This window comes from Salvelinus alpinus, chromosome 10 (genome assembly GCF_045679555.1).
Source record: "Salvelinus alpinus chromosome 10, SLU_Salpinus.1, whole genome shotgun sequence".
In the NCBI taxonomy this organism is placed as follows: Eukaryota; Metazoa; Chordata; class Actinopteri; order Salmoniformes; family Salmonidae; genus Salvelinus; species Salvelinus alpinus.
Genome location: NC_092095.1, coordinates 34,996,973 through 35,020,755, shown reverse-complemented (window position 1 = coordinate 35,020,755; position 23,783 = coordinate 34,996,973). Strand labels below are relative to the sequence as shown.

Genomic DNA, 23,783 nt, shown 5'->3' with positions numbered 1-23,783 from the left:
CTTAAATATTAGAAATGCCACCTTTAACGCCTAGTTAGCCCCAGTGTTAAAAGCTTGATTTTCTGATGTTTCCTGCAGACAGCGAATGAAGGCTATGGAGCAACAGATTGCCAGCTTGACTGGTCTTGTTCAGCATGCACTTTTAAAGTCCCCAAACACTAGTGGCACCAACGAGGCTCTCAGGTAAGCAAGAAGATGAAGAAGGGAGGCAGCGTGGGACATTGAGTTCTCAGAGATAAGCGCAGGTTACCCCAGCAAATGTGGACAAAAATAATAACAGATAAACTAGCTCTCAATTTTACCAGCCTAGGTGAACATTGTCGAGGGGAAATAGTGTGGACGAGGGGTCTGATATTGACTGGCTGCAGTTATCTTTGCATTTAAACCTACTCTGTGGAGATCTTGTGCTACTGTGTTTGCTTGAGTTTCCAATCATCAATCTCGATGTGGGCACCGTGATTGGAATGAAAATGGGATGGCTTACTATGGGAACAGACTGCTCCTAACAGTCATCATGTTAACCTGTCCGTCTATGTCAGTCTGTCCAACCATACTGTATGGCTGTCTGTACGTCTACAATGCTTTTACTAATATATGTCAACTCTAACTCCAGGACAGTTCCCATGGTTTTGCATTAATTCTCTTCTATTGTGATTCAACAGAATTAATGTCTCTTTCTCTCTGTGTGTGCGTAGTGAACGACCCATGAAGACATCAAGGCAAGCGTCTCCAGTTCATAGTGCATCCAGTGCAGGTCAGGAGGACCATTATTACCCTTCTGCATGTATCACATTATGGTTTGCGTCCCAAATAGCACCATATTCCCTATATAGTTCACTACTTTTGACTAGAGCCCTATGGGTCCTGGCCAAAAGTAGTGTACTATATAGGGAATAGGGTTCCAGTTGGGACACAAAGTAGTGTACTATATAGGGAATAGGGTTCCAGTTGGGACGCAAACATTATCTACTTAGAGGTACAGTTCTCTGTTGCATATCCCTCAAGTTTCCCCCCAGGATGCATTGCATAGACAACTCTCTTAATGTCACTCAACACAGTCTGCCATATGCTCTCCCCTACTGCCCCACTAAAACACCCAGTCAGTCAGACAGGCGTCTTTGCTCTTCGCCGACTCATATTCCCCTCAAATCCTCTCTCGTCATACACTCTAGGCAGGGGAGGGAGGCAAAAAAGCTACTAACTGAATATGTGCTGCTAAAAGCATTAATTAAAACAAGGGAGATGTATTATTTCTCGATCCCGCCAAGATGATTCAATCTTGTCTAGCTAGCGGTCAGGGTAGATGAGAGTTCGATAAAAGAAATGCAATCTCGAGGGCGGCGGGAATGAAAACAGACCGGTATTTATGCGGCTGCTGCCAAAGCAACTTCTCACATCTTTGGGCTTCTTCTTCTTCTTACAGGTTTCCCTTTGCGTATTGTTCCCATTCATGATATACAGAACATGAAGAATTGACTATGGCTCATCATTCTGATTCCTCAAATATTTCCTTGTTGTTACTTCATAAGCTGTCCCCATCACAAGAGCATCCTCTCGGTCTCCAAACAGTGGATGAATCCTAAATGGCACCCTATTCCCTGTATGGTGCACTATTTTTGACCATATAAAAGGGTGCCCTTTGGGACACAGACAGTGTGACACACATGAGCAGCATTCATTCGAACCTGCACTTCAGGTCTGTGCAGCTGTCATTCACTATGAGAGGACTATGTGGTGACTGTTGGAGGGGGATTACAAAGTGACAATAGCACTGTGTTCTCTAGCCCCACTGCAGGGCTCTACTATGGTTGTGTCCCAATTGGCACCGAGTTCCCATTATAGTGCACTACTTTTGATGGGCCCCGGTCAGAAGTACTGCACTGCATAGGGAATAGGGTAACATTTGGGATGCAGACCTTGTGGAAGTAGTACTCTCTCGCTCGCTCTTTCGCTCTCGCTCTCCCTCATTCACTCAGAACATTCTACTCTCTCATTGTTCTGACACTTTGCAGGGACTTGTTCTCTTCCGCTAAGGGACTTGAGTGGCTTAGTGACACTGTGCTACTCCCACCTGTTGACAACAAGCGCCCCAGAGACAGAACTCAACCTCAGGGTCAGGTTTCAAAGGTCATAGGTCATACTACTCCATTCTGAATGGGAGAAACAGTGTAATTGAATTCAACTTCAGTTACTGTCAATACAGACTGCAGTTGGCATGGCTTGTCAAGAGTCATTCTGTCGTCAGTCTCCAAAGCCAGAGGACATTACGTCTGGTGGTTGTTTTCGACAGCAGACAAACCCGTCTCCTGTCTCTTATTTCTCACAATGATTGCATCCCAAATTGCTACCTATACAGTACATTACTTTTGACCAGAGTTTGATGGGGCCTGGTCAAAAGTAGTGCACTACATAGGGCATAGGGTTCCATTTGGGATGTAGTCATGGTGAGGTTGGCGGTTGGCAGTCTATTTCAGTCAGCACTGCCAATGTAAGTACCCGTGTGCTCCTGTGGGCAGCGGGGGAGACGCCTAGGGAAGCACAGGCCCTCATTACTTAACATTAGGAATATTAAATCAGGAACCAACGCAGCTGTGGAGAATATGTTTGGAAATGAGTGAGGCGAGTGCTGGGCTGTGGCCAGGCCAATGCCTCACAGAGGTTGCATCTCAAATGGCACCCTATTCCCTATAGTGCACCACTTTGTATTGCCACCTTCTCTATGGGCCTTGGTCATAAGTAGTGCACTACATAGGGAATAGGGTAGTATTTGGGACGCACACAGACACAAGGCAGAACGTGAAAAGGAGGGGAGAAAACATGAATACATTACACCACCCATTCAATCTCAGAGGAGACATTTTACTTTTTACGTGCATGTGCACTTTTGACTGTGGGGTATTTCATTTGCAGTAAATAAGGGAGTTATGTATTGCGTGTGTAACCGATGTGAAATGGCTAGCTAGTTAGCGGTGGTGCGCGCTAATAGCCTTTCAAACGGTGACGTCACTCGCTTTGAGACCTTGAAGTAGTGGTTCCCCTTGCTCTGCAAGGGCCGCGGCTTTTGTGGAGCGATGGGTAACGATGCTTCGTGGGTGACTGTTGTTGATGTGTGCAGAGGGTCCCTGGTTCGCGCCCGGGTCGGGGAGAGGGGACGGACTAAAGTTAAACTGTTACACGTGCTTCCTCCAAAATCTGTAGGGTTTCCATCACATTGTGAAAGGGATTTATGTACTTGTGAATGAACCTCTACAGCATAGCCTACAATATGAATAATTAAATGCTATGGATTCATGTTTTCCCATTTGTTTATTTTTTTATTGTACTTAATCTGTTTTTATACAGCTAGATAAAGCATGTTTGTGGCAAGTGAGCCCTCTAGCCAAATCTATATGTTCTTTCCAGTGTTGTTATCACAAGTGAGGAACTGACTAGCTTGTAGTGGTTTTAAATGTGGCTATTTGATTTGATCTTATTCAGGAGATTCCCCTGTCCTGGCACCCAAAAGTGCCACGCCCCCCTCTGAGAGTGGCTCCACCCCCATACTCCCAGGCTCCACCCCCTTCCAGACTAACCTGCTCCAGTGCAAGAAGAACGTCTCGGACCTTCGGCTGCAGCTCCATCAGATGAGACAGCTGCAGGTAACGCTACCAGTGCTGTGTCTAGGAGTAGGATTATGTTTCCCCGAGACGCTGATCTTGTGTCAGTTTAGCATTTTCCCCATTTATGGTTAAGGTTAGGATTGGGGGAGGGAAAGCTGATCCTAGATCTGTACTGAGGGGAAACATCACCCAGGGAGCCCCTATCTACTGTTATTGGTTATCAATTTGATATCAGCTGTCAAGCGTTGCTTCCCAGCCATTCAACTATTGTCTATCAGCTACTTTTCAACCCCTTCTATCTGTATTGGCTAAGAAACACAAAACTCAGCGTGTGTGTATGTGTGTGTTACCTAGCTCCAGAACCAGGAGGCTCTGCGTGTGCAGCTGAAGCGGGCTGAGCAGGAGATCAGTTTGAAACTGGCGGAGGCCATGAGACGTCTGGAGGACCCGGTCCAAAGACAGAGAGTCCTGGTGGAGGAGGACAGACACAAGTACCTGGGCTTGGAGGAGAGGGTGTTCAACCAACTAGGGTAAGAGTGAGTGGGGGGGGGGCAGTGTAGCAACTCATGTAAGTCCCTCCCTGTTTCGGCCCGTTTCGTTTGGTTGCTAGGGAATACGACCCAGGTGTTACTGACTAACTACAAGTACACACCTTCCAAACATAGCTCACAGGTACCGGCAGGCCATGTCTGTCTCTCAATCAAGCCCAGAAATCACTGAAGTATAGGACCAGGCAGCCTGGGCAGGCAATTATTCACAGCATACTCTTAATTGAATTCACTCGTCGTGGTTTGCCAATCGGGAACGGTAATTGAATCCTTTTAATTCTGATATTTAACAGGCAAGGTCATAGCACTGCCTGGGTAGAAAGCGGTAAACATATGCTCCGATAAACATCACGATAGGAGCATTTCCTGAACGTTGGTTTCTTCTGGGTTAATCAGGCAGGCGCAGGGCGCTGGATTCAGCTGTGTTTTCCTTGGCGCAGTGCCAGGTCTTACTCAGCAAAGGCCTGCCGTAGTGTTTTTAAATATGGCTCGTTAATGAGCTCTGTTTGGCTGAAGCGCTGCGTGCGTGACAGGGAATGTGGTGTGAAAAGACGTCGCCTTCTCCTCCGGATAGAAACGCAATTTAACACAACCTGGGAGAGTGTCTGCTGAGGGTTCTAAAAATAACTCTGAGAGGAAGTGAGGCGACAAACGACCAAGGTTTATCACTGTTACAACTATACTGCAGCAATCCAAGGGTCCATAACATGATGATATTGCTAACATGGAGGATGTCAAAGGAAGGTCAGTGAAGATGGCGTGTATTGCGTCGTTTTTTTCACAAATGTCAGTAGGCCCTACAGGATATTCCATAGTTTTAAGCACGTGCATTTCCTGCATTTCCAATCCTAGCCTCGATTAAATCACTCCAGAAACGGACTGGTCATAGGGAAGATCGGGGGAAATGCCCGGATGGGCTGGTCCATCTTTAGCACAGTGGGTTGGTCTTAAGTGGGGCTTTTTGTGCAGAATGATCATTGTTTGGCTAATAATGGGGGCCTCGAGGAAAAACGTTTTCCTGTTTGGGGACCAATTGTGTGTGTGGGGGGGGTTCTGGTCCCAGTCTGTCCCTGGTCACTCCTATTTATTTCCAGTCAGTTCCGTTTACCAGTCATCATAAGCCCGTCAAAGAGGCTAGATCTGAGCCAGCTGTCAGCACTAAGCCAGTGATCCTACTGCCCTTGAGCAATAGAGAAAGATGAGAGAGAGTTGAGTGCCCATGAAGCCTCCTCAAATAGATGATCCCTGGGACATCACAAGTGTTTGTCAAGCTATCTTTAGAAGTGTATTTTAATGCTGCGACACTTTATAGACTCACACTCTACTTTCTGAACTACTGTATAGCTCTTTTTCGACGAAAGAACAGTCCCCCCCCCCCCCCGTCAGCTCTTCAGTTGAACTTTTCCATAGTCATCATCAAGAGTCCTTGACATAAGAGGGCTGCGACGTCAGTGGTTATTGTCTTCTTCACTCCCTATCGAGAGCAACTTTACAAAAAGTTTACGGGTTCTCAAGGGAAGTTGGTCACAACAACAACAACAAAAAGTCACCATTTAGTTCTCTCATGCAGTTCAGAATAGCACACGGTGTTATCATCCACCCAGCACATTTCCCCTTGGAGTTGACTTCTCAGGATCCCATGGATACAGTGCATCAAACCGATAGGATCCTATGTAAGGAAGCGGTCGCACAAATAAACCCAGTTTCCATGTGAACACAGTTGAGGTTTTGGCAAGTAACCCAATCCAGTCGGAGCGGACTCACGTAGAGGAAGTGCAGCGTGGTCCGACTAAAGGCAACTTTGGCTATTAAGGTTGAGGGCTGACTTTCCTACCGCCCAGATGTTCTTGTTTTTTTTATTAAATACAACATTGTTTGATTTGATCAACAACAAAAAATGTCACGCCCTCTGTCTTTTCACTTGTCATTCAGTTACCTCAGACTGGAGCTCCCTCTGTGCCCGTAAGATTTCAATTAGTATTGTCTGCCCCCTAGTGTCGAAATGGAGGCAGTGTTTCAGGTGACACTTCTCAAGTCTGATCTCTTAGCATCTCTAGTATGTCAGGGATTTGACGGTGCCGCCGTATCTCGTTTGGTAGCAATGGAGACGAAATTATTAAAATGTTTGAATGGATTTATGTAGCGCTTAGTTAGAGGGAAACCCACTTCATCCACCACCAATGTGTGGCAACCATTTATGGCACAAACCTCACCACACATCAGTTAGCATGGTGGAGAGGTGAGGAGTGATCAAAAATGATGCCAATTAGGAATGGAGGTGAGCTGGTGGTTTTGAATGTCCTCTCTGTCTGTGTGTGTAGGGAGCTGGAGCTGTATGTGGACACTCTGAAGAGGGAGACCGGCTCGGCGGGGGCTCACAGAGCTGTGACACTGAAACATGTGGAGGAAGGGGCCGTTAGCCTCAGGAGAGTGGGAGAATCTCTGGCAGGACTCAAAGGTAAGACTGCAGTACAGTATAGCCTACTTCTAAGACCCATACAGTACCTTAGATGATGTGCGTTGCCATGGATTCCATAGGTTTCTATGTGCTAGGGTTTTCAGTTACAGGTGAGAAGTCCGATAATATAGTTTATTAATTTATACTGAACAAAAATCTAAATGCAACATGTAAAGTGTTGGTCGCATGTTTCATGAGCTGAAATAAAAGATCCCACAGATCTTCTGTACGCACAAAAAAGTTTCTCTCTCTAACATTTTGTGCTCAAACTTGTTTACATCGCTGTTAGTAAAGTGTAGCCTTTGTCAAGATAATCCACCCACTTGACAGGTGTGGCATATCAAGAAGCTGATTAAACGGCATGCTCATTACACAGGTGCACCTTGTGCTGGGGGGGCAATAAAAGTCCACTCTAAAATGTGCAGTTTTGTCACACACCACAATGCCACAAACATGTTGCATTTATATTTTTGTTCAGTATAATAACATTTGGGTAACATAATGCTACAACTGGAAAACATATATTTTTTTAAAGAAAATGTGCTTTTGTGTCCAAAATGAGAATAAACTTCGAAAAAGGTATTTTGAATAACAGTAGAGTTCTGCTGACGCAGCACACTAATAAAGTTGTCCTCCAATGAAGGTTGGTGAAATTAATAGAAAATATAAAACTGAAACATGGTATTTCCTGTGTGTTTTCTCAGGGGAGTTTCCGGCACTGCAGACCAGGATGCGTGCGGTGCTGAGGGTGGAGGTGGAGGCTGTGAAGTTCCTCAAGGAGGAGCCCCACAAACTGGACAGCATGCTGAAGCGAGTCAAGAGCCTCACAGAGACACTCAGTAGCCTGAGGAGGTACATGAACCAGGGAGGGACCGGAAGTGTGCACTTGTTCACTCCCCCTCATGTATTTAAAAGCATTTTATTGTTGCAAGCATGGCTGGGGGTTCTCTTCACCATATTCCTCACACCAGTCCATTCTTTTTAAATCCATGAGAGGGAATGTACAAGTGCCCACTTCAAAAGAAGGGTAGAGACTCAAATCAAATTTCAAATCAAATTTGCACCGAATACAACAGGTGAAGTGCTTACTTACAAGCCCTTAACCAACAATAAAGTTAAGAAAATACCTTATTTTTTCAAAAGTAAGAGATAAGTATAACAAATAATTAAAGAGCAGTAGTAAATAACAATAGTGGGGCTATATACAGGGGGTACAGGTTCAGATTCAATGTCATTGTGCGGGGGCACCGGTGTCAAGGTAATTTAGGTAATATGTACATGTAGGTAGAGTTATTAAAGTGACTATACATAGATAATAACAGAGAGTAGCAGCAGCGTATAGGGATACTTAAAACATGAACATAACAAGTGGCTGGAGTCTTTGACAAAACAAAATCTGACACCGCCTGGTATAGAGGTCCTGGATGGCAGGAAGCTTAGCCCCGGTGACTTACTGGGCCATACGCACTACCCTCTGTAGTGCCTTGCGGTTGGAGGCCAAGCAGTTGCCATACCAGGCAGTAATGCAATCTCAGGATGCTCTCGATGGTGCAGCTGTAAAACCTTTTGAGGATCTGAAGACCCATGCCAAATCTTTTCAGTCTCATGAGGGGGAATAGGTTTTGTCGTGCCCTCTTCACTACTGTCTTGGTGTGTTTGGACCATATTAATTTGTTGGTGATGTGGACGCCAAGGAACTTGAAGCTCTCAACCTGCTCCACTACAGCCCCGTCGATGAGAATGGGGGAATCGAGGGAGTGAGGAAGTGAGAGGTTAAAAGAGAGACAGAGAGAGTGGATGAAAAGTCAGACAGTGGGGAGCATGACTATAGTGTAAGGGACACTAACAGTTGATTATGCTGGCGAGGCGTTGGCTCTGATCCCATCCGATGGGTCATGCGGAATGGACAGAGGTGGCGTCCATCTTAATTTAGCTCTCCATTGAACCGATAAGTTAATTAATTTGGGCGCAACACTGCTCCCTGCGGCATTCCATTTCCATATAAACATCTGTCAGAGACACTCTGCTCTGTGGGTCGTCAACACTTTTTCCAAGGGTGCACCACACAACGCAGCCAAACTAATCTACATTACCTCGTCCCGTCAGTGCATTTCTCTCCCCGCACTTCAGAGATGATTACACTCACTTTGATGCTGGGTTTGGGCCAAATTCACTTGGGAGGTTTATTGTGTTTTCAGGCTAAAGAAGCTTGGATGGTGCAGTAGTTCAAATTCCAAAGTTCTGTATGTACTGTTCTATGTTATGAGGTTAGGAGATTTGAAGCATGTTTTCATGGGAGCATGTCCTCATAGCTACAGTATGTGTTTAACCTTACTGGGATACAATTTAGATTAACTAGTGTTTGGCTGCTGGTGGTCAGTTTACTGGGGGGGGGGGGGGGTATATTTTCAGAAATCCTGGTTGGAATATTCCAGGAGGGAATAAGCACAAAATACAGAATCCTCCAAGCAGAATTTAACCTGATTTTTATAAGTCTAATAGTAAGTCTATCCTGCCCTCTATGACCTACAGATGTGCTACAGAGGGTCTGCTGAAGGGATCTGACCCTGCTATGTGTGCCTCATTGAAACCAACCCCAGCAGAGAGCGGCCCAGTCACCACCACCACCACAGTGGACTCCGACCCCCCAGGGGAGCCTCCAGCTTCCCCCTCGGCCCTCCCCGAGCCCCAGAGCTCCTCCATCAGGTCTGAGGTGGTCATGCCCTCCTCCCCCATGGTCATCCACCACGTCCAGAGTGCTCCGGTCCACATGCAGCAGTCCCAGCAGTCTGCAGCCCTGCTGGTCCAGCCCAGCCCACCCACGACCCCCACCCACAGCCAGGGCCGGGACTCCCCCAGCTCAGCCAAGGGTTCCACTGGCACCACCTCGGCCTCAAACTCCAACCCCTCCAGCCAGGGGGGAAGCCCTGCCCAGCAGAAGAAAACCCCTGCTGCCCACCTAGAGCTGGCGACCCAGGCTCCGGTCAATAACGGCAGCAGCGGGACAGGGAACCTCTTAATCGAGGAGATTCACACCAAGAGCAAAAACAGGGCCATGTCTATAGAGGTAAGCCCTATGGACGTCATTCTGCACTTCAGTCTATGATATAACATTTCCCCTATGGGTTATTATTTATCTTCCCTCCACTGCTGTCTCCTCTATCTCTCCCCCCTCACTCTCTCTCAATCCCTCCCCTCATTCTCTCTCAATCCCTCCCCTCTCTCTCTCTCCCTCTCTCTCTCTCTCTCTCTCTCTCTCTCTCTCTCAATCACCCCCCTCCCTCCCTCCACAGGTGGCAGAGAAGGAGTGGGAGGAACGGAGGCAGAACATGGGCCACTACAATGGGAGGGAGTTTGAGAGGATCCTAAATGAGGCCCAGGCCAACATGATGAAGGGCATTCCCAGTCTGGATGTGCCGAGTGAGGGGGATACCTCTACAGCACCCTCTGCTGCCCTGGAGGAGCCAACCCCAGGCAAGGGTCTTTTATACAGCTTTAGCTCCTACTATATTCCACTACTACAAAAATATATTTTGGACAGGTTTTTTGAAGCAAGTAAACCATTTTCCTTCAGGAAAATGACCCTTTGTAGTTGTCATGTAGCCCTCATTGTTGACCTTATGTGTGTGTTTGTCTATTACAGAAGGGACTCAGCTTGAGCTCAGCTCAGCGAAACCAGCCATAGCCAAGCCTGCTGGTCCTGAGAAACTCCCCAAGTCGGTGCTAGAGAAGCCCACCACCACCAAGCCTACCGCTGCTGCAGACAAAGTGGGCAAAGTCAGCTTGGAGAAGGCCATCAAGTCCCCTCCCCCTCCACCACCCAGAAAGACCTTCCCCACCTCCAGCTCTGGAATGACCACCACACGGTCTGGTGAGGTGGTTTACACCAGCAGGAAGGAGTCTGCCTCGGGACAGGTCAGTCTGCCGTGTAGTTAGGCTGCAGGGTAGTCTGCGGTCAACTAGCTCTGGTCCCGGGGGTTACACTCGGCTTGCTGACACTGAGCCTTCAGCACGTAACGCCCTGGACCAGAGCGAATGGCAAACCATAGACATCGTTTCTACTTGGGTGGGCCAGACCTGACCTTAAACAACATGGGGAGAGGGGATGAAGTCTAAGGACAGTTAATCAAGCAATCTGAGAACCTTATAATTGATATTGGAACGGCCCATGCCGAACTCTTGTGGTAAATAATATTGATGCTAGAATTCGAGTCATATTAAATGTTTTAACCCCCTCCCCCATTCCCGTCCGCCCAGGAGGGAGATGAGGCTGAGGTCCCACCACAAGCCCCAGCTAGCCAGTCCAAACCCACCAAGGTCCCGCCGGAGACCAAGCCCAAGCCCTCCACCCCTCCCCCCATTGCGGCCTCAGCCAACCACGAGGAGGAGGAGGAGGACGAAGGAGACAAAATCATGGCAGAGCTCCAGGTGAGAAACATACCGTACATCCAACAGCTGCTGTACATTTACCACCACACACACACACACACACACATACGTCATACTTAAGCAATAATGCCCGACGCAACGTGGGGTGCCTGGACACAACCCTTAGCCGTGGTATATTGGCCATATATCACAAACCCCCGAGGTGCCTTATTGCGATTATAAACTAGTTACCAATGTAATTAGAACAGTAAAAATACATGTTTTGTCATACCCATGGTATACAGGTCTGATATACCACGGCTGAGAGCCAATCAGCAATCAGGGCGCGAACCACACAGTTTATAATATACAATAATGATCACATAGAACCACCGGGAAACACATCCACATACACACTGATGATGGTTGTGAGGAGGTTGAATGTGCCGTCTCTCTCCTTGACTGTGGGAGTGGGTCCTATATCTCTTCTTTTTGTGGTGGCTGGGTACCCTTCACTTGGCAGAGGATGGACACAGTCATTTACAAAAGCAGAATTAACCATGGCCTTACCCTTAGATAGTTTAACCATTCGGTAACCACAGCACTAGGTTAATAGTATCCGAGTAGTATCAGACCAGCACCAAGCAGAAGAATGTTCTCTACTTAACTGCCTGGTACTGTAGGTGTTTTTAATAGACTATCACCTCACATATGGTAGGTAAAGTATAGGTAGGCTCTAGCCCTCAGGGCCCTAAACCCTAATCCCCTGACCTATCTTCAATCCCCAGGTGTTCCAGAAGTGCACAGTTAAGGATGTAGGGGTGAAAAGTAGTGTGCTAGAGACACACCCTACTCGAGTTGAGCCCCAGATAAGAGAGCTAAGACCTGGGGCCTTATTGCCCCTCAAAGAGAAAAAGGTAAAGGATGTGGCGTCGTTTAGCCGTCCGCCTAACTGCCTGCTTCTGCCCACTACGTGACGCCAACTAACGATTGCCTTAACCTTCTCTGTGCCTTTCACACTTCCCTGCTTCTGCCTCAGTCAAGAGATCTGTACTGTAACAACTCCACTACCCAAAATCCCTTCTGTTTCTGACTTATTCTCTTTTTCCCTTTTTGATTTCAATGGAACTCATGGCTTGGACTTGTTTTTCTCTGATTAAGTCTGCAGAAAATGTCTGGGAAAGTTTGTGTGCATCCAACAAATGAATGATGTCTTGTTGCTACTGGTATTTGATTGCATTATGTTTGCCTTGACTGATCCAACCAATAAAATAATCCTTTATCTTGAATCCAGACGTAATCGAATGGTCTTGTCCGTTTTCTTTGGAATAACTGCCCTTTATTCAAATAATAATAATTTGCTTATAGACTTTGCTATATGAAATTACTTTGAGTTGATTGGCTATTGAGGAGAACAAGGTTTTATTACTTAGTACCTAGGTGACAGACTTGTTTTTGCAGACTTGGTTTACTTTTGGTCACTTTGACCACTTTGCCCTTTGACCTTTTTTCTTTACTTGCCTTATTTCTTGGGAACAATACCTTACTATTTCTCTAAATCTCTATAGAACTGTAACTTGATCTGCTAATTCATTTCAATACCCAAAGATATGCCTACTGTGGTTGTTGTCCACAGGAGAAAAGTATGTGTATTAGATTACAGTCACACAGTAAACTACAGTGTGGATGTGTCCCATATATGGCACCCTATTAGCTATATAGTGCACTACTTTTGACCAGAGCCCTGTTTGCCTTGGTGAAAAGTAGTGCACTACAGGGTACCATTTAGGAGGAACACTGGATCTTATGTTCCTCGCTCAGAAACCTCACTCGGAAACCACGTCACACGAGATATTGTACATGGACTGTATGAGAGATCCAGTTATTCCGTGGGTCAGATTTGATCTCTTCCTTGAAAACCCAATTTCCAGCGCACACATCAGTAATGGATTTCGTCACGTTATTCCCACATACGCATTTTCAGTCATGCAACATTGCATTCCACTCACCACATGGGAATGATTGAAAAAACATTCTTGTAGCACCAACAACAGCGAGGATATATCTAAAAATGATGCAACACTGAACATTAGCTAGTCTGTGGATAGAACGAGTGTCAGTCTATACTCCAGATTAGAATAGTAGTTAGTTAACTCTAATTCCTTAGTAAAAGGGGCAATCTGGGATTGGTACATCCATTTTTTGGACTTTTTGGATAGACTACTTTGCTGTTTGAATCCCAAATTGTCCCTTAAAAGGTTTTGACATAATCCATTCCCTTATCCATTAACTACATTCCATCTCTCAATATCCATAACATACCATAACCATTCACTTGTGCCTGCATGAGTTATCCTATAAGGCATCTAGCAATACTTGTAAACAAACACGTTGTAAACACGAAGGATTGAAACATGCTGACGTTTCCGGATCGACGTCTTATCTTCTCGATCTTGAAACACATACTATAGTACAACAAATCAAAAGATGCCTTATAGGAGGGTTGTTGCCCAATGCAGTGTTAAGACCGTGGATGCAAATACCTATGTGATACCAATGTACCATGCAATCCACAGTGTCTTCAACCTTGTTTCAATTGGCACTTTAAATCAGGGCCAAATTCGATCTGTGCCTACTAAGACCTGCCTTGAATTTAAATGTCAATGGAAACGAGGCTTTGGAGTGCAGTTGCACCATACAGTGCACCCATAGAGTGCAGTTTCGCAATAATGCTGTCCCTTAATTCACAAACTGTCCTAGCAGAGCTCGGAGAAAACTCGGGAGGATAAACATCCCAACGCGGATGAAAACGGGAACACCACCTCTCTTCGTCAAGGTCCAGGGGTACGGATACCATATTTTGACCGCTAAAACTTAATAGTAAAAATCTCAGGGCATTTATTAAGCTAAGAATAGTCTTGACCTACAAAGTTTCAAACGTGCCTTGATATGTTTCAACATGTCAGGTTCTACAGCATATGATATGGGCCTTATGATAGTCATTCGCATGCCTTACATATATATAAGTATGTTCCCAGTATGTTCCCATATTGATAGGTTTGTCATGTGGTATAGTGTTGTGGTTTTAGATTTTAGCATGGAGTGTTGTGGTTTTTAATATAAATTCTCTCCTCCTTTCTTTGCCGTATGCAGGTCATATACTACGTCACTGGGCAGATTTCCAAAGAGCAGCTGCCACCCCCGGCGGCAATGGAGGAGGCTCCGGAACACAGAGGCAACCCAACACTATCCCCCTCACAGGTGTCAAATGTGAATGCTAATGACAATTCCCCAAGCCAGCAGCCACAACCGAAACCCCAGCAGTTAGGGCCACCTGTATCTCCCAAGCCTCTGTTCTTGAATGGCCCCAGCCCTCTGTCTCAGAAACAGGTGGTGACCTCAGAGTCATTGAAGACCAGCCCAGGAGTGGTGAAAGGGGTTCTGAAAAACCCAGCGACCACCACTGTAGATAAGCTTCAGATAAGCACAGTCAAGAGGATAGAGACCTCAGTCTCCTCAGTCGTCCAGGAGTCCAGCATTCCCTTTAGTAAGAGTGCTGTGTTGCCCGCTGCATTGCCTGAAGTCCCTCCACCAACCACCATAAGAGAGGCTCCTAATGCAGTGGTGTCTCCCCCAGAGAAGGCTCTTAGTGAGGCCACTGATCAGCCCAGACCCTGGTATGAGGAGGTGGATGAGGAGGCCAGCCTGAGCCCTGACCTCCCTGGTGAGGAAGCCCCTCCTCCCCCAGACAACATTGCCTTCATGATCACCAACAGCAAGGTCCAGGCCCTGTCCTGTGGGGAGTACCAGGAGCTGGTCAACGCCAAACGGGGCATCCAGACCGTGACCGTGTGTGGGGGACCTGGGAAACGGGAGATGACCAACACCACCCCGGGCGGCTCGGCGGGGTCACAGGACAATGGCTTCAACAACAAGAAGCCGGTCATCATCATCTTCGACCAGCCCATGGACATCCGCTCGGCCTACAAGCGCCTGTCCACGGTGTTCGAGTGCGAGGAGGAGCTGGAGAGCATGCTGGCCGCAGAGCGCATCGAGGAGGAGGACGAGGAGACGGAGGAGACAGAGAGGAGCAGTGGTGGACTGCAGGTAAAGGTCCAGGCCCCCAGCGGTGCTCTTAGCTCTTCCAGTAGTAGCTTGTCGCGCTCTTCCTCCTCGACTTCGGAGCTCGCCGAGTTGTCCGGTGATGGCAAGCCGGACGGGAAGAAGAAGTTTACGTTCAAGTTTCCGAAGAAGCAGCTGGCCGCTCTGTCGCAGGCCATCCGCACGGGCACCAAGACGGGCAAGAAGACGCTGCAGGTGGTGGTGTACGAGGACGAGGAGGAGTCGGACGGCACAGTCCGACAGCACAAGGAGGCCAAGAGATTTGAGATCCAAAGTCGCTCCAAACCATCTGCTGCCCCAGCGAACAAGACGCCCAAGGCCCCAGCTGCAGCCGTTGTAAGGAGGGAGCACTCGGATTCCAAAGGCAGGACGGACAAGATCCGGAAGAGCACCTACAAGACCCTGGACAGCCTGGAGCAGACCATCAAACAGCTAGAGACGACCATCAGTGAGATGGGCCCAGCAACGCACCACCAGGAGAAACCAGTGAGGAGTGCAGCCAGCGTGGAGCCCCATGCTGGGTGTGTCTTGAGTGGGGAGAATGGAGGCTTGAAGAGGTCCTTATCACTCCCTTCCAAGAGTTCACTCCTCAAGGTCCCCAAGCCCAGCAAGGCCTCCTCTCAGAGGAAGAAGACCAAACCTCAGCTCCTTCCCCGGCCAGCCGTCATCCCCACCGCCACTGTCACCCCCGTCACCAGCCAACAGGTCTCTTTCTAAGCTCTTGTCAATCGGGAGGCTTTGGGCCCTCTTTTTAGTCGTCCCTCCCTCCCTTCACTCCATCCTAACCACTGGGTTTACCTTACAACTGGGTTTACCAACCACTTATTAACTCACTCCCCAGGTGTTTTGGAAATGTCAGAGCCCCTCTCTGTTGGTTTCTCCCTCTGTGTGATCATGGTCCAACATGATTGGGGAGTGGCATTTTCAATGGGTCCCTCCTCCTGTCTCTCCTTCAATTGGCTGCTCAAACTCTAACTGGGGCTTCAGCCAGTAGTAGACTCTTAATCACACAATGACACTCAATGTTGATTACACTGTCTTTTTGGTTTCTTGAAACTTGTTCTTGGATTGCATGAACTGTAGGGTTATACGTTTTGGTATAGGCTACTACGGTACAGGGGGTGCATGTGCTCTTACCGGTGTTATTAAGGTTAACTGTGAGGGTAGTCTTGAATGAACAGTTTTCTGACCTGTCAGTGTCTTGTTTTCAACAGTTTCTCATACCTCCAATATGGTGTTCTGTTTTTATTTTTTCTTTCTTTTATTTTCTTTCTTGTTTTGTTTCGTTTGGATCCTCTTGCAGAACGCAACCGGTGTCGCTTCCCCTACTAGTCGGATGCCAGTGCCCCTGTCTGCGAAGTCCAGGCAGTCGCCAGGGACTACTACTGACAAAGCAGGAAAACAGCAAAAGCTACAGGACAGCACTCAGAGGCAGTTTCGACAGGTAGTTTTACTATAGGGCTTTACCAGAGACCATAGGGACTAGAGGGAACACACCTGTATAGTGAACACAGGACATAGAAAACAAGAGGCCTGTGCTAAGGGATAAAATATATATTTAAACAACCAAAGCTGTGAGATTTCAAGTGTTTCGTTTAAATGGGATTGAGGTGGCCATTTTGGCTTCTGTTGATGTTTTCTCTCGATCTACTCTGACTGAAAGGCATGTTTGACTCTTGACTGTTACCCCCATAACATCATCGTACTGTATGCTTGTGCATGGTCCACACTGCTCATGGCGGCTTTTGCTGTGTTGGTGACATGAAAAAAATGTAAAGAGAAAAGAGAACGACAAAACAGATATACCCTGTCATTGACTGAGTTCTCCATCACATCGCGTTTCCATCACAGCTGAGTTCCTAAACAGTGTTGTCAACCAACCCCCGGATGCTTTACTAAACTGATACTTCTGATTGGCCACGCTCCCTCCTACCCTCAATGCACCTCTACTAAACCCAAGCAGCCTACCCGATACACTCCTTTCTTTTCACAATGCACAGTTACTAAAGAACACTTTAATATCCCTCCCTCCTACACTGGTGGAACCAGCCGGATCGCTGCGTTCACCATTTATATTTAACTTCAACAGAATGGTGAATGCCAACGATAAGGCTGGTTCCACCAAGCTACCTTCCTCCCTTCTCTTGATGCTCCTCTACCACCCATCTCTCTTCCTTGTAGTAGCAGTCAATGCAAATATTTGCCCCTACTGCTCCCGATATGCACTTGTATGTTTTCCACCCTCAAAAATCTCTCCTCTTTTATCTAACATACTCCACCTTTTCTCCCGAACCAAGATGCATCTCTGGCTTTGCCCTCCTCTCAGTTGTTGTCTCCACTTCTCGGAAAGCTTGACAATCACTCTAACACACAGGCAGCACCTAGAGATGCCCCCACCCCTATCTCCAACCCCCCTCCCTTTATCCCTCCTTCCATCCTTTCAATCTTTTCTTTACCCTTTTTTAATGAATAGTGTTTCTCTCAGTTACTGTGCCTCAAGTAACCCAGTAAACATAGACTGTAGCTAGTTTGAGACGTGTTGTGTGTCTATTAGTTATCTTAGTAGTAATAGGTTTGTTTGTGTGATTGTTTCATGTCTAATGTTGTCTTGCATTTTTTTTTACATTTGTTACCTTAAATCACCCGTTCCCTTTTTGACAACCAGTCTTTGTTCTGGCATCTCTGTTTGCAGGCTAACGGAAGCGCTAAAAGAGCGGGGGGGGATCATAAAACTACTTCCCCTACTTTACCTGCCTCTAAAATCCCAGCTTTTTATCCTAGCTCTGGTAAAGGCAGCACCTCCCAGTCTGCTCCAAACTCAGATGCTACTAACCCTATTAACCTTTCCTCCTCCTCTTCCTCCCCCCACACCACCAAGTCCTCCATCCCATCCCCTCACGCCCCCCGCCACCCTGGCTCGGCCCTCTCCACCTTCTCCCACATCCCCTCGCTCTCTAACGGTTCCTCCCTCAAACTCCCCACACCCTCTCACACCGGTAAAGCTCTCTCGTTCTCCTCGCAGACTCAAAACGGTCGAGCACCCTCCTCCTCCTCCTCCCCCTCCCCTCTGTCGCCCACCCCGTTGGGCCCGGGTGTGAAGAGCATCCGCACCATACACACCCCCAGCTTCACCAGCTACAGGCCCCAGAACGGCAGCAGCGGCAAATCCTGCATCCCAACCGCCACAGCAGCCAAGGACTCCACTTAGCTCCCATACAGTAGCCCCGTTTGGGTTACTTCTCTCAATCTCGTTATTCATGTTTTTGTTGTTGTTTATTGGTTTGTATTTTATTGTTGTAAAAAGCTTAATGGATGCACTTCCCCCCACCATTCATATTTCAATTTGATTTGACACACGCATACTCACACCGATGCTTTCACTTCGTTTTTAAGTTGCATTTTCCATTGGCTAAACTTGAACCCTGATTTAAAAAAAGGCGTATTAGAGTACTGAGTAAATAGTTTTAAAAAGAAAAACAAAAGTGATATAGTTTTACTGCTTCGTAGGTTATGTGGAAGCTCTCGCTTTCTCAATTCGCTACTAAAAACGGTATTGAAAATATATTTTTCTTACAATATCTAAGAATGGAAAAAAATATGAAGTTGATGTACAATCACTATGACCATGTGAAATATTGTGTTTTATTTTTGAAAACCAGAGACTGGATAACCATAGTATATTTTGCTCTTACATTATTTCTTATGTTGCCCAACATTGAGCATAGCCCTAGTAAATGCCTTTTATGAATGCATACTGTACCGTATGTATAAAGACGTTTACAGTGAAACTACATTGACTTCTATTTTGTTAAGAATATCATGCACTGCCAATTTATTTTTAGGAGATAAAAAAAACAGATTTTAAGGAGGTTTATGAGATATTTTTGGGTCTTTCTGTAGTTATTGTGCCTATTTGCCAAAGTTGTTATTCTGACATTTCCTGACTGTATTACTGTAACCATGACATACCAAGTGAGAACTCTTACGACACACTCGAGGTGTGACGGTTCAAGTCTTTACCTTCGAACAGCTTTACTGGAGGTCTCTTTAAGTTCATGTTTATTGATGTCTAAATGTATACAGTTACTAAAACACAAAAGTCATCGATGAACTGTTCTACCACGTGTACATAAACGCTTCTAATAAGAACTTTTAGTAGTTTTGTTAACATACCAAAGTTGATTTGTATGCATGCCTTTAAGATGCTTTAGGAGAGGGAAAGAAGAATTATGTTTGCACAGATAGATTTTGTAAATATTTTGGTTTCTCTCTCATTTTTGTAAAGCTTTAAACCATTCTACATAAAGAGCAATGTGGTCAAGAAAGGAATAATTGTGTTGTAATAAAAACAATAAAAGGTCTGCATGCTTGTAATGCATTTGAGGACGTTTCTACTCACTTTTAGTTTCTCTCCTGTTTCGCTCTCAAGCCTGTACACAGTTCCGATGTACCAAGCAGAACTGAATGATGTATAATCTGTTTCAGTGAGTGGTCATACCACATAATGGCAGCGTTCCAGGCTGACTGTGTTCCAGATGCACGCCAGATCTCACAATGCCTGGATAGGTGTTCATCATATCAGTCAACCGCATCATATGATATAGCAATCGGATGCTTGACTGCGGTTGATGAAATGGCACAAAACCAAGTGGATGCAATGCAGTTGGCCTGGAACGTGACCAATGCTTAGAGGGTGTGAAAACTGTGTAGGAGGAGAGGCAAATTAACCTTTGCGAATACATCTAAGAGTAGGAACAGCAGAACTACTCTTACCTCAGTCTGCAACCTGTCTGTAATTAATTGATCATGAGCATTACTCTTTGAAGACAAAGAGCCTACTGGTAAGTATATTATTAGAAGTGGTTATTTACTATTTAAGTTGATTATTTACTATTTAAATATGATGTGACTCATGTATAATAATGTCCTATTTCAAATGAAAGTTTAAGTGAAGTTGATTTAAAGTTCAAGTTTAAAGGGGAGACCTGCAGTTGATAAATCCCAGTTTGGACTTGATTATAACTTGGGTATTATGATATTTACCCATTTGATTCTTGAAGAATATAACTTAGAAATGCTTCATGAGCTTAGTTCAACTGTCTTAACCCGGTCAGAACCCAAAATACTCAATTGTTTTGGAGACAATGTAATTGCATACAAACATTAAAATGTGGTTAAAGAGCAATTGCCCCTAAAAAAGCAACTTCTTGTTTTGAAAGTGACCTATGTGGCATCGATATGAGTCAGAAACATGTATTCTGGTGTCAAATTTGACTACAAAGTGTAAACAGGATACATTTTTTAATCATAAACAGTCTCTTCCAAAACTGAGATAATAGGAATGAAGGGTTGTGTACCGTAACAGATTTCCAAGGGTTGGGCTTATTTTAATCCTCCCTACAGCTGGCAACACCCAAGTAATCATTCATTCAGAGCGCAGCTGCACGTGACCTGATTTTAATTTGACCTAACTTGCTCACAACTTTTTCCATGTGGTTTCTTCTTTCACAGACTATATGAAATAATGACCTCTTCCTAAATATTTGGTTCAAATGATTCATTTTGTGTCTGGTTTCCAAGAAACAATGGTGACTCAACTTACCCCACTCTCACCTAAAATGCTTTTTGTCAGTTGTATACACCTGGAGAAATTCACTTTTATTTATCGGCTAGCACTCATAATAGGATAAGATGGGATTAACTTTAATGTCCCCAAGGAGAAATAGTCTTCGACGCACAGTACTGCTGTGTACAAAAATAGACACTGCTTATTACACACTTAACATACATTGCACGTTATCTCTGTCATACACAATGTACATATCTCGTATCGCTCAAATTACCACAATTTCAAGTAGTTCCTCTCATAGTTCTCATGTAGTTCTCTACAGATAACCACCCTATTCTGTTTTTGAAACGGTTGGATCTGTGTGCGTGACAGGAAGGCTATATTTGCTACAGGAAGGCTATATTTCCTATGTACCTCTTGTTGATGCTAAAAATAATCACTTGAGTTATGTCCCAAATGGCACCCTATTCCCCATAGGCTTCTGGTCAGAAGTAGTGCACTGCATAGCAATGGGGTGCCATATGAGATACACAGGCTTGGGTTATATGATACAATGTAGACTTCACAAATGAAACCACAGTTATGTGTAACAACATAATCACTCACAACTCACTAAAAACTTTTTTTTTAAGGTTCTATATTGAACCATTAAAAAAGGCTACATATAATCACCAAAAAAGGGTTCCACTATGGCTAAAACCCTTTTTGGGGCAAAATAAAATATTTTTTATGGTTCTTTGAACTTTTTATGGATAATGGTTCTGTAAAGAACATTTCTCAATCTCTAATAATGTTCTTTGTAGAACCACACAGGGTTTTTTATTCTGGTTAAATAGTCATATTGATAAAGTTCCATAGGTTTTAGAATTGTGTTAATTAACAAGTTGAAACAGGTGTGCTAGCTCTGGTCCCTGAGAGAATTGAGTCCTACTGGCTTAGTCATCTGTTCTCAATTGACATAAGGCCATTTGTGAGTGTGTCACAAGACACAATCACTGGCCATGGTCATATATAACATGTAATAGCGTAAAACAACAGATTTGATGGAATGACTCACTCATGGTTGCTCAAAAAAATGTGTGCTCAAATTACGCCCCCAAAATATTCAAACGAGCCGCTGACCCTGCATTTAACCAAAATGGGAAAGAACCCTTTTTTTAACTGCAAAGAACCATTGAAGGGCTCACAGGGTTCTTTTGGTCAGTATGGTTCCATGTAGAACCATCAACCTTCCCAAAGGACCCTTGAGGAAGCCAATGTTTTTTGTGTACAACTGCAGGGATCCCTCAATATCAGATCCTGCGCTGTTATCATGTCGACTATAGTGTCTTTTCTCTTTGTGTCTTTGCTATGTTCTATAGGCTAAGAGACAACAGAATAATGATGAACTACACTGAGGAAGTGAGACATGGCTTTCACACCAAAGGTTCCCACCATGAGAACATCCTGTTTGCTAGCTTTTACATCCTGGTCTTTGTGGTCGCCGTGCCTGGCAACATCTTGGCACTGTGGGTGTTCTGTCGTCAGGCTGACACCTCACCCTCCAAGCTCTTTCTAAAGCACCTGGCCATAGCAGATGTCTCCTACGTGCTGATCTTGCCCATGCGGATGGTCTACCACTTCTCAGACAGCCGCTGGCCCTTTGGAGATGTCCCCTGTCGCCTGGTGGGGTTTCTCTTCTACCTCAACATGTACTGCAGTCTTTACTTCATGACCTGCATCAGCCTGGACCGCCTCTTGGCCCTGCTCCTACCGCTCAAATCACGGTCAATGAGGAAGGCTTCATATGCCCGAGTGGTCGTGGTGATCCTGTGGGTCACAGTGACCGTGTCTATGGCTCCCTTGCTATTCTCCAAAAAACAGAAGATGATTCAGGTTGACAACACAACCGTGGTCATGTGTAACCAGCTGTACTTGGAAAAGACTTCTCCCAAAGCACTGGTGTCAACCATGGTGGCATTTATTATTCCTCTGGTCACTATAGGGGTCTCCTATATATTAATCCTATTGAAGCTGAGGGGCATCAAGCAACAGGAGGGAAGCTCGATCAGAGACAAGGCTATCAGGATGATCATTCTCATCATGGTGAACTTCCTGGTTGCTTTTGTGCCCTATCACTTGAACCGTATCATCTACATTGAGAGACACACTCATAGCGACATGGAAACTGCGTCCATTGAGGCTCTGGCACTAGCCAACCGAGTCACTTCCGCACTAACCTGTCTGAGTGGAGCTTTGGATCCTATTATGTACTTTTTTTTGGCAAGGACTTATCAAAGTATACTGCTGCAGCTGTTCTGTAGAGACAGGAGAGCGGACCAGCCAACCACAAGCTGATCTAGGATCAGGTCCCGCGGTACATCTTTTTTTTTAAGGCTAAACTGATCCAAGATCAGCACCCCTCCTGCTCTGAGACCAGTACAAGTGTATGCTTGCAGTGATTCAATGACTATTTCATATTACAATGGCAATGTACAATGTTGAATCCTACAGTATGATCTCATTGTGGTGTTGTGCAATAAAGGCTACATGCAAATATCTTATTAAAAAGAATGGTTGGTAGGCCTATGGCCCTGTATGAAAATTCATGTTATTTCTAGGTTGTTTTACCATTGCTGTTATTGTATGCATAGAATTATTGTATAGTGTAGGCATATTGTATGCCTATTAAACTTTTTGGCTTAATTAATAAACAAAATGTTATTTTTCATATACACGTGTTTAGCAGATGTTATTGCAGGTGTCGCGAAATGGTTGTGTTTCTAGATCCAACAGTGCAGTAATATCTAACAATTTCACAAAAATACACACAGATCTAAAGTAAAGGAATTAAGAATATATAAATATTTGGACGAGCAATGTCAGTGGCATAGACTAAGATACAGTAGAATAGGATAGAATACAGTATATACACTGCTCAAAAAAATAAAGGGAACACTTAAACAACACAATGTAACTCCAAGTCAATCACACTTCTGTGAAATCAAACTGTCCACTTAGGAAGCAACACTGATTGACAATAAATTTCACATGCTGTTGTGCAAATGGAATAGACAAAAGGTGGAAATTATAGGCAATTAGCAAGACACCCCCAATAAAAGAGTGGTTCTGCAGGTGGT

General features: G+C 45.3%; 2 protein-coding genes across 15 annotated transcripts in view; both read left to right on the top strand.

Moving 5' to 3' along the window:
- Window positions 1-19,493, top strand: part of LOC139531982 (sickle tail protein homolog) — a 230,521-nt gene extending 211,028 nt beyond the window's left edge. For 9 of the 14 annotated variants that reach the window (XM_071329057.1, XM_071329052.1, XM_071329050.1 and 6 more), the window contains 15 exons: window positions 79-183; window positions 696-754; window positions 3,478-3,638; window positions 3,954-4,129; window positions 6,469-6,605; window positions 7,310-7,457; window positions 9,138-9,672; window positions 9,899-10,079; window positions 10,249-10,520; window positions 10,863-11,033; window positions 11,762-11,890; window positions 13,734-13,817; window positions 14,127-15,800; window positions 16,399-16,539; window positions 17,788-19,493. In XM_071329057.1, the coding sequence (XP_071185158.1) occupies window positions 79-183; window positions 696-754; window positions 3,478-3,638; window positions 3,954-4,129; window positions 6,469-6,605; window positions 7,310-7,457; window positions 9,138-9,672; window positions 9,899-10,079; window positions 10,249-10,520; window positions 10,863-11,033; window positions 11,762-11,890; window positions 13,734-13,817; window positions 14,127-15,800; window positions 16,399-16,539; window positions 17,788-18,303 (4,489 nt within the window). In that variant the 3' untranslated portion in view covers window positions 18,304-19,493. The remainder of the gene's footprint in view (window positions 1-78; window positions 184-695; window positions 755-3,477; window positions 3,639-3,953; window positions 4,130-6,468; window positions 6,606-7,309; window positions 7,458-9,137; window positions 9,673-9,898; window positions 10,080-10,248; window positions 10,521-10,862; window positions 11,034-11,761; window positions 11,891-13,733; window positions 13,818-14,126; window positions 15,801-16,398; window positions 16,540-17,787) is intronic. The other 5 variants (XM_071329058.1, XM_071329051.1, XM_071329064.1 and 2 more) reach the window with 5 other exon arrangements.
- Window positions 19,494-19,577: 84 nt separating this feature from the next.
- Window positions 19,578-23,376, top strand: LOC139531984 (uracil nucleotide/cysteinyl leukotriene receptor). The gene is made up of 2 exons (XM_071329065.1): window positions 19,578-19,936; window positions 22,026-23,376. Exon 2 carries the CDS (start codon window positions 22,045-22,047, stop codon window positions 22,999-23,001), a length of 957 nt encoding a protein of 318 aa, XP_071185166.1. The 5' UTR covers window positions 19,578-19,936; window positions 22,026-22,044; the 3' UTR covers window positions 23,002-23,376.
- The last annotated feature ends 407 nt before the right edge of the window (window positions 23,377-23,783 follow it).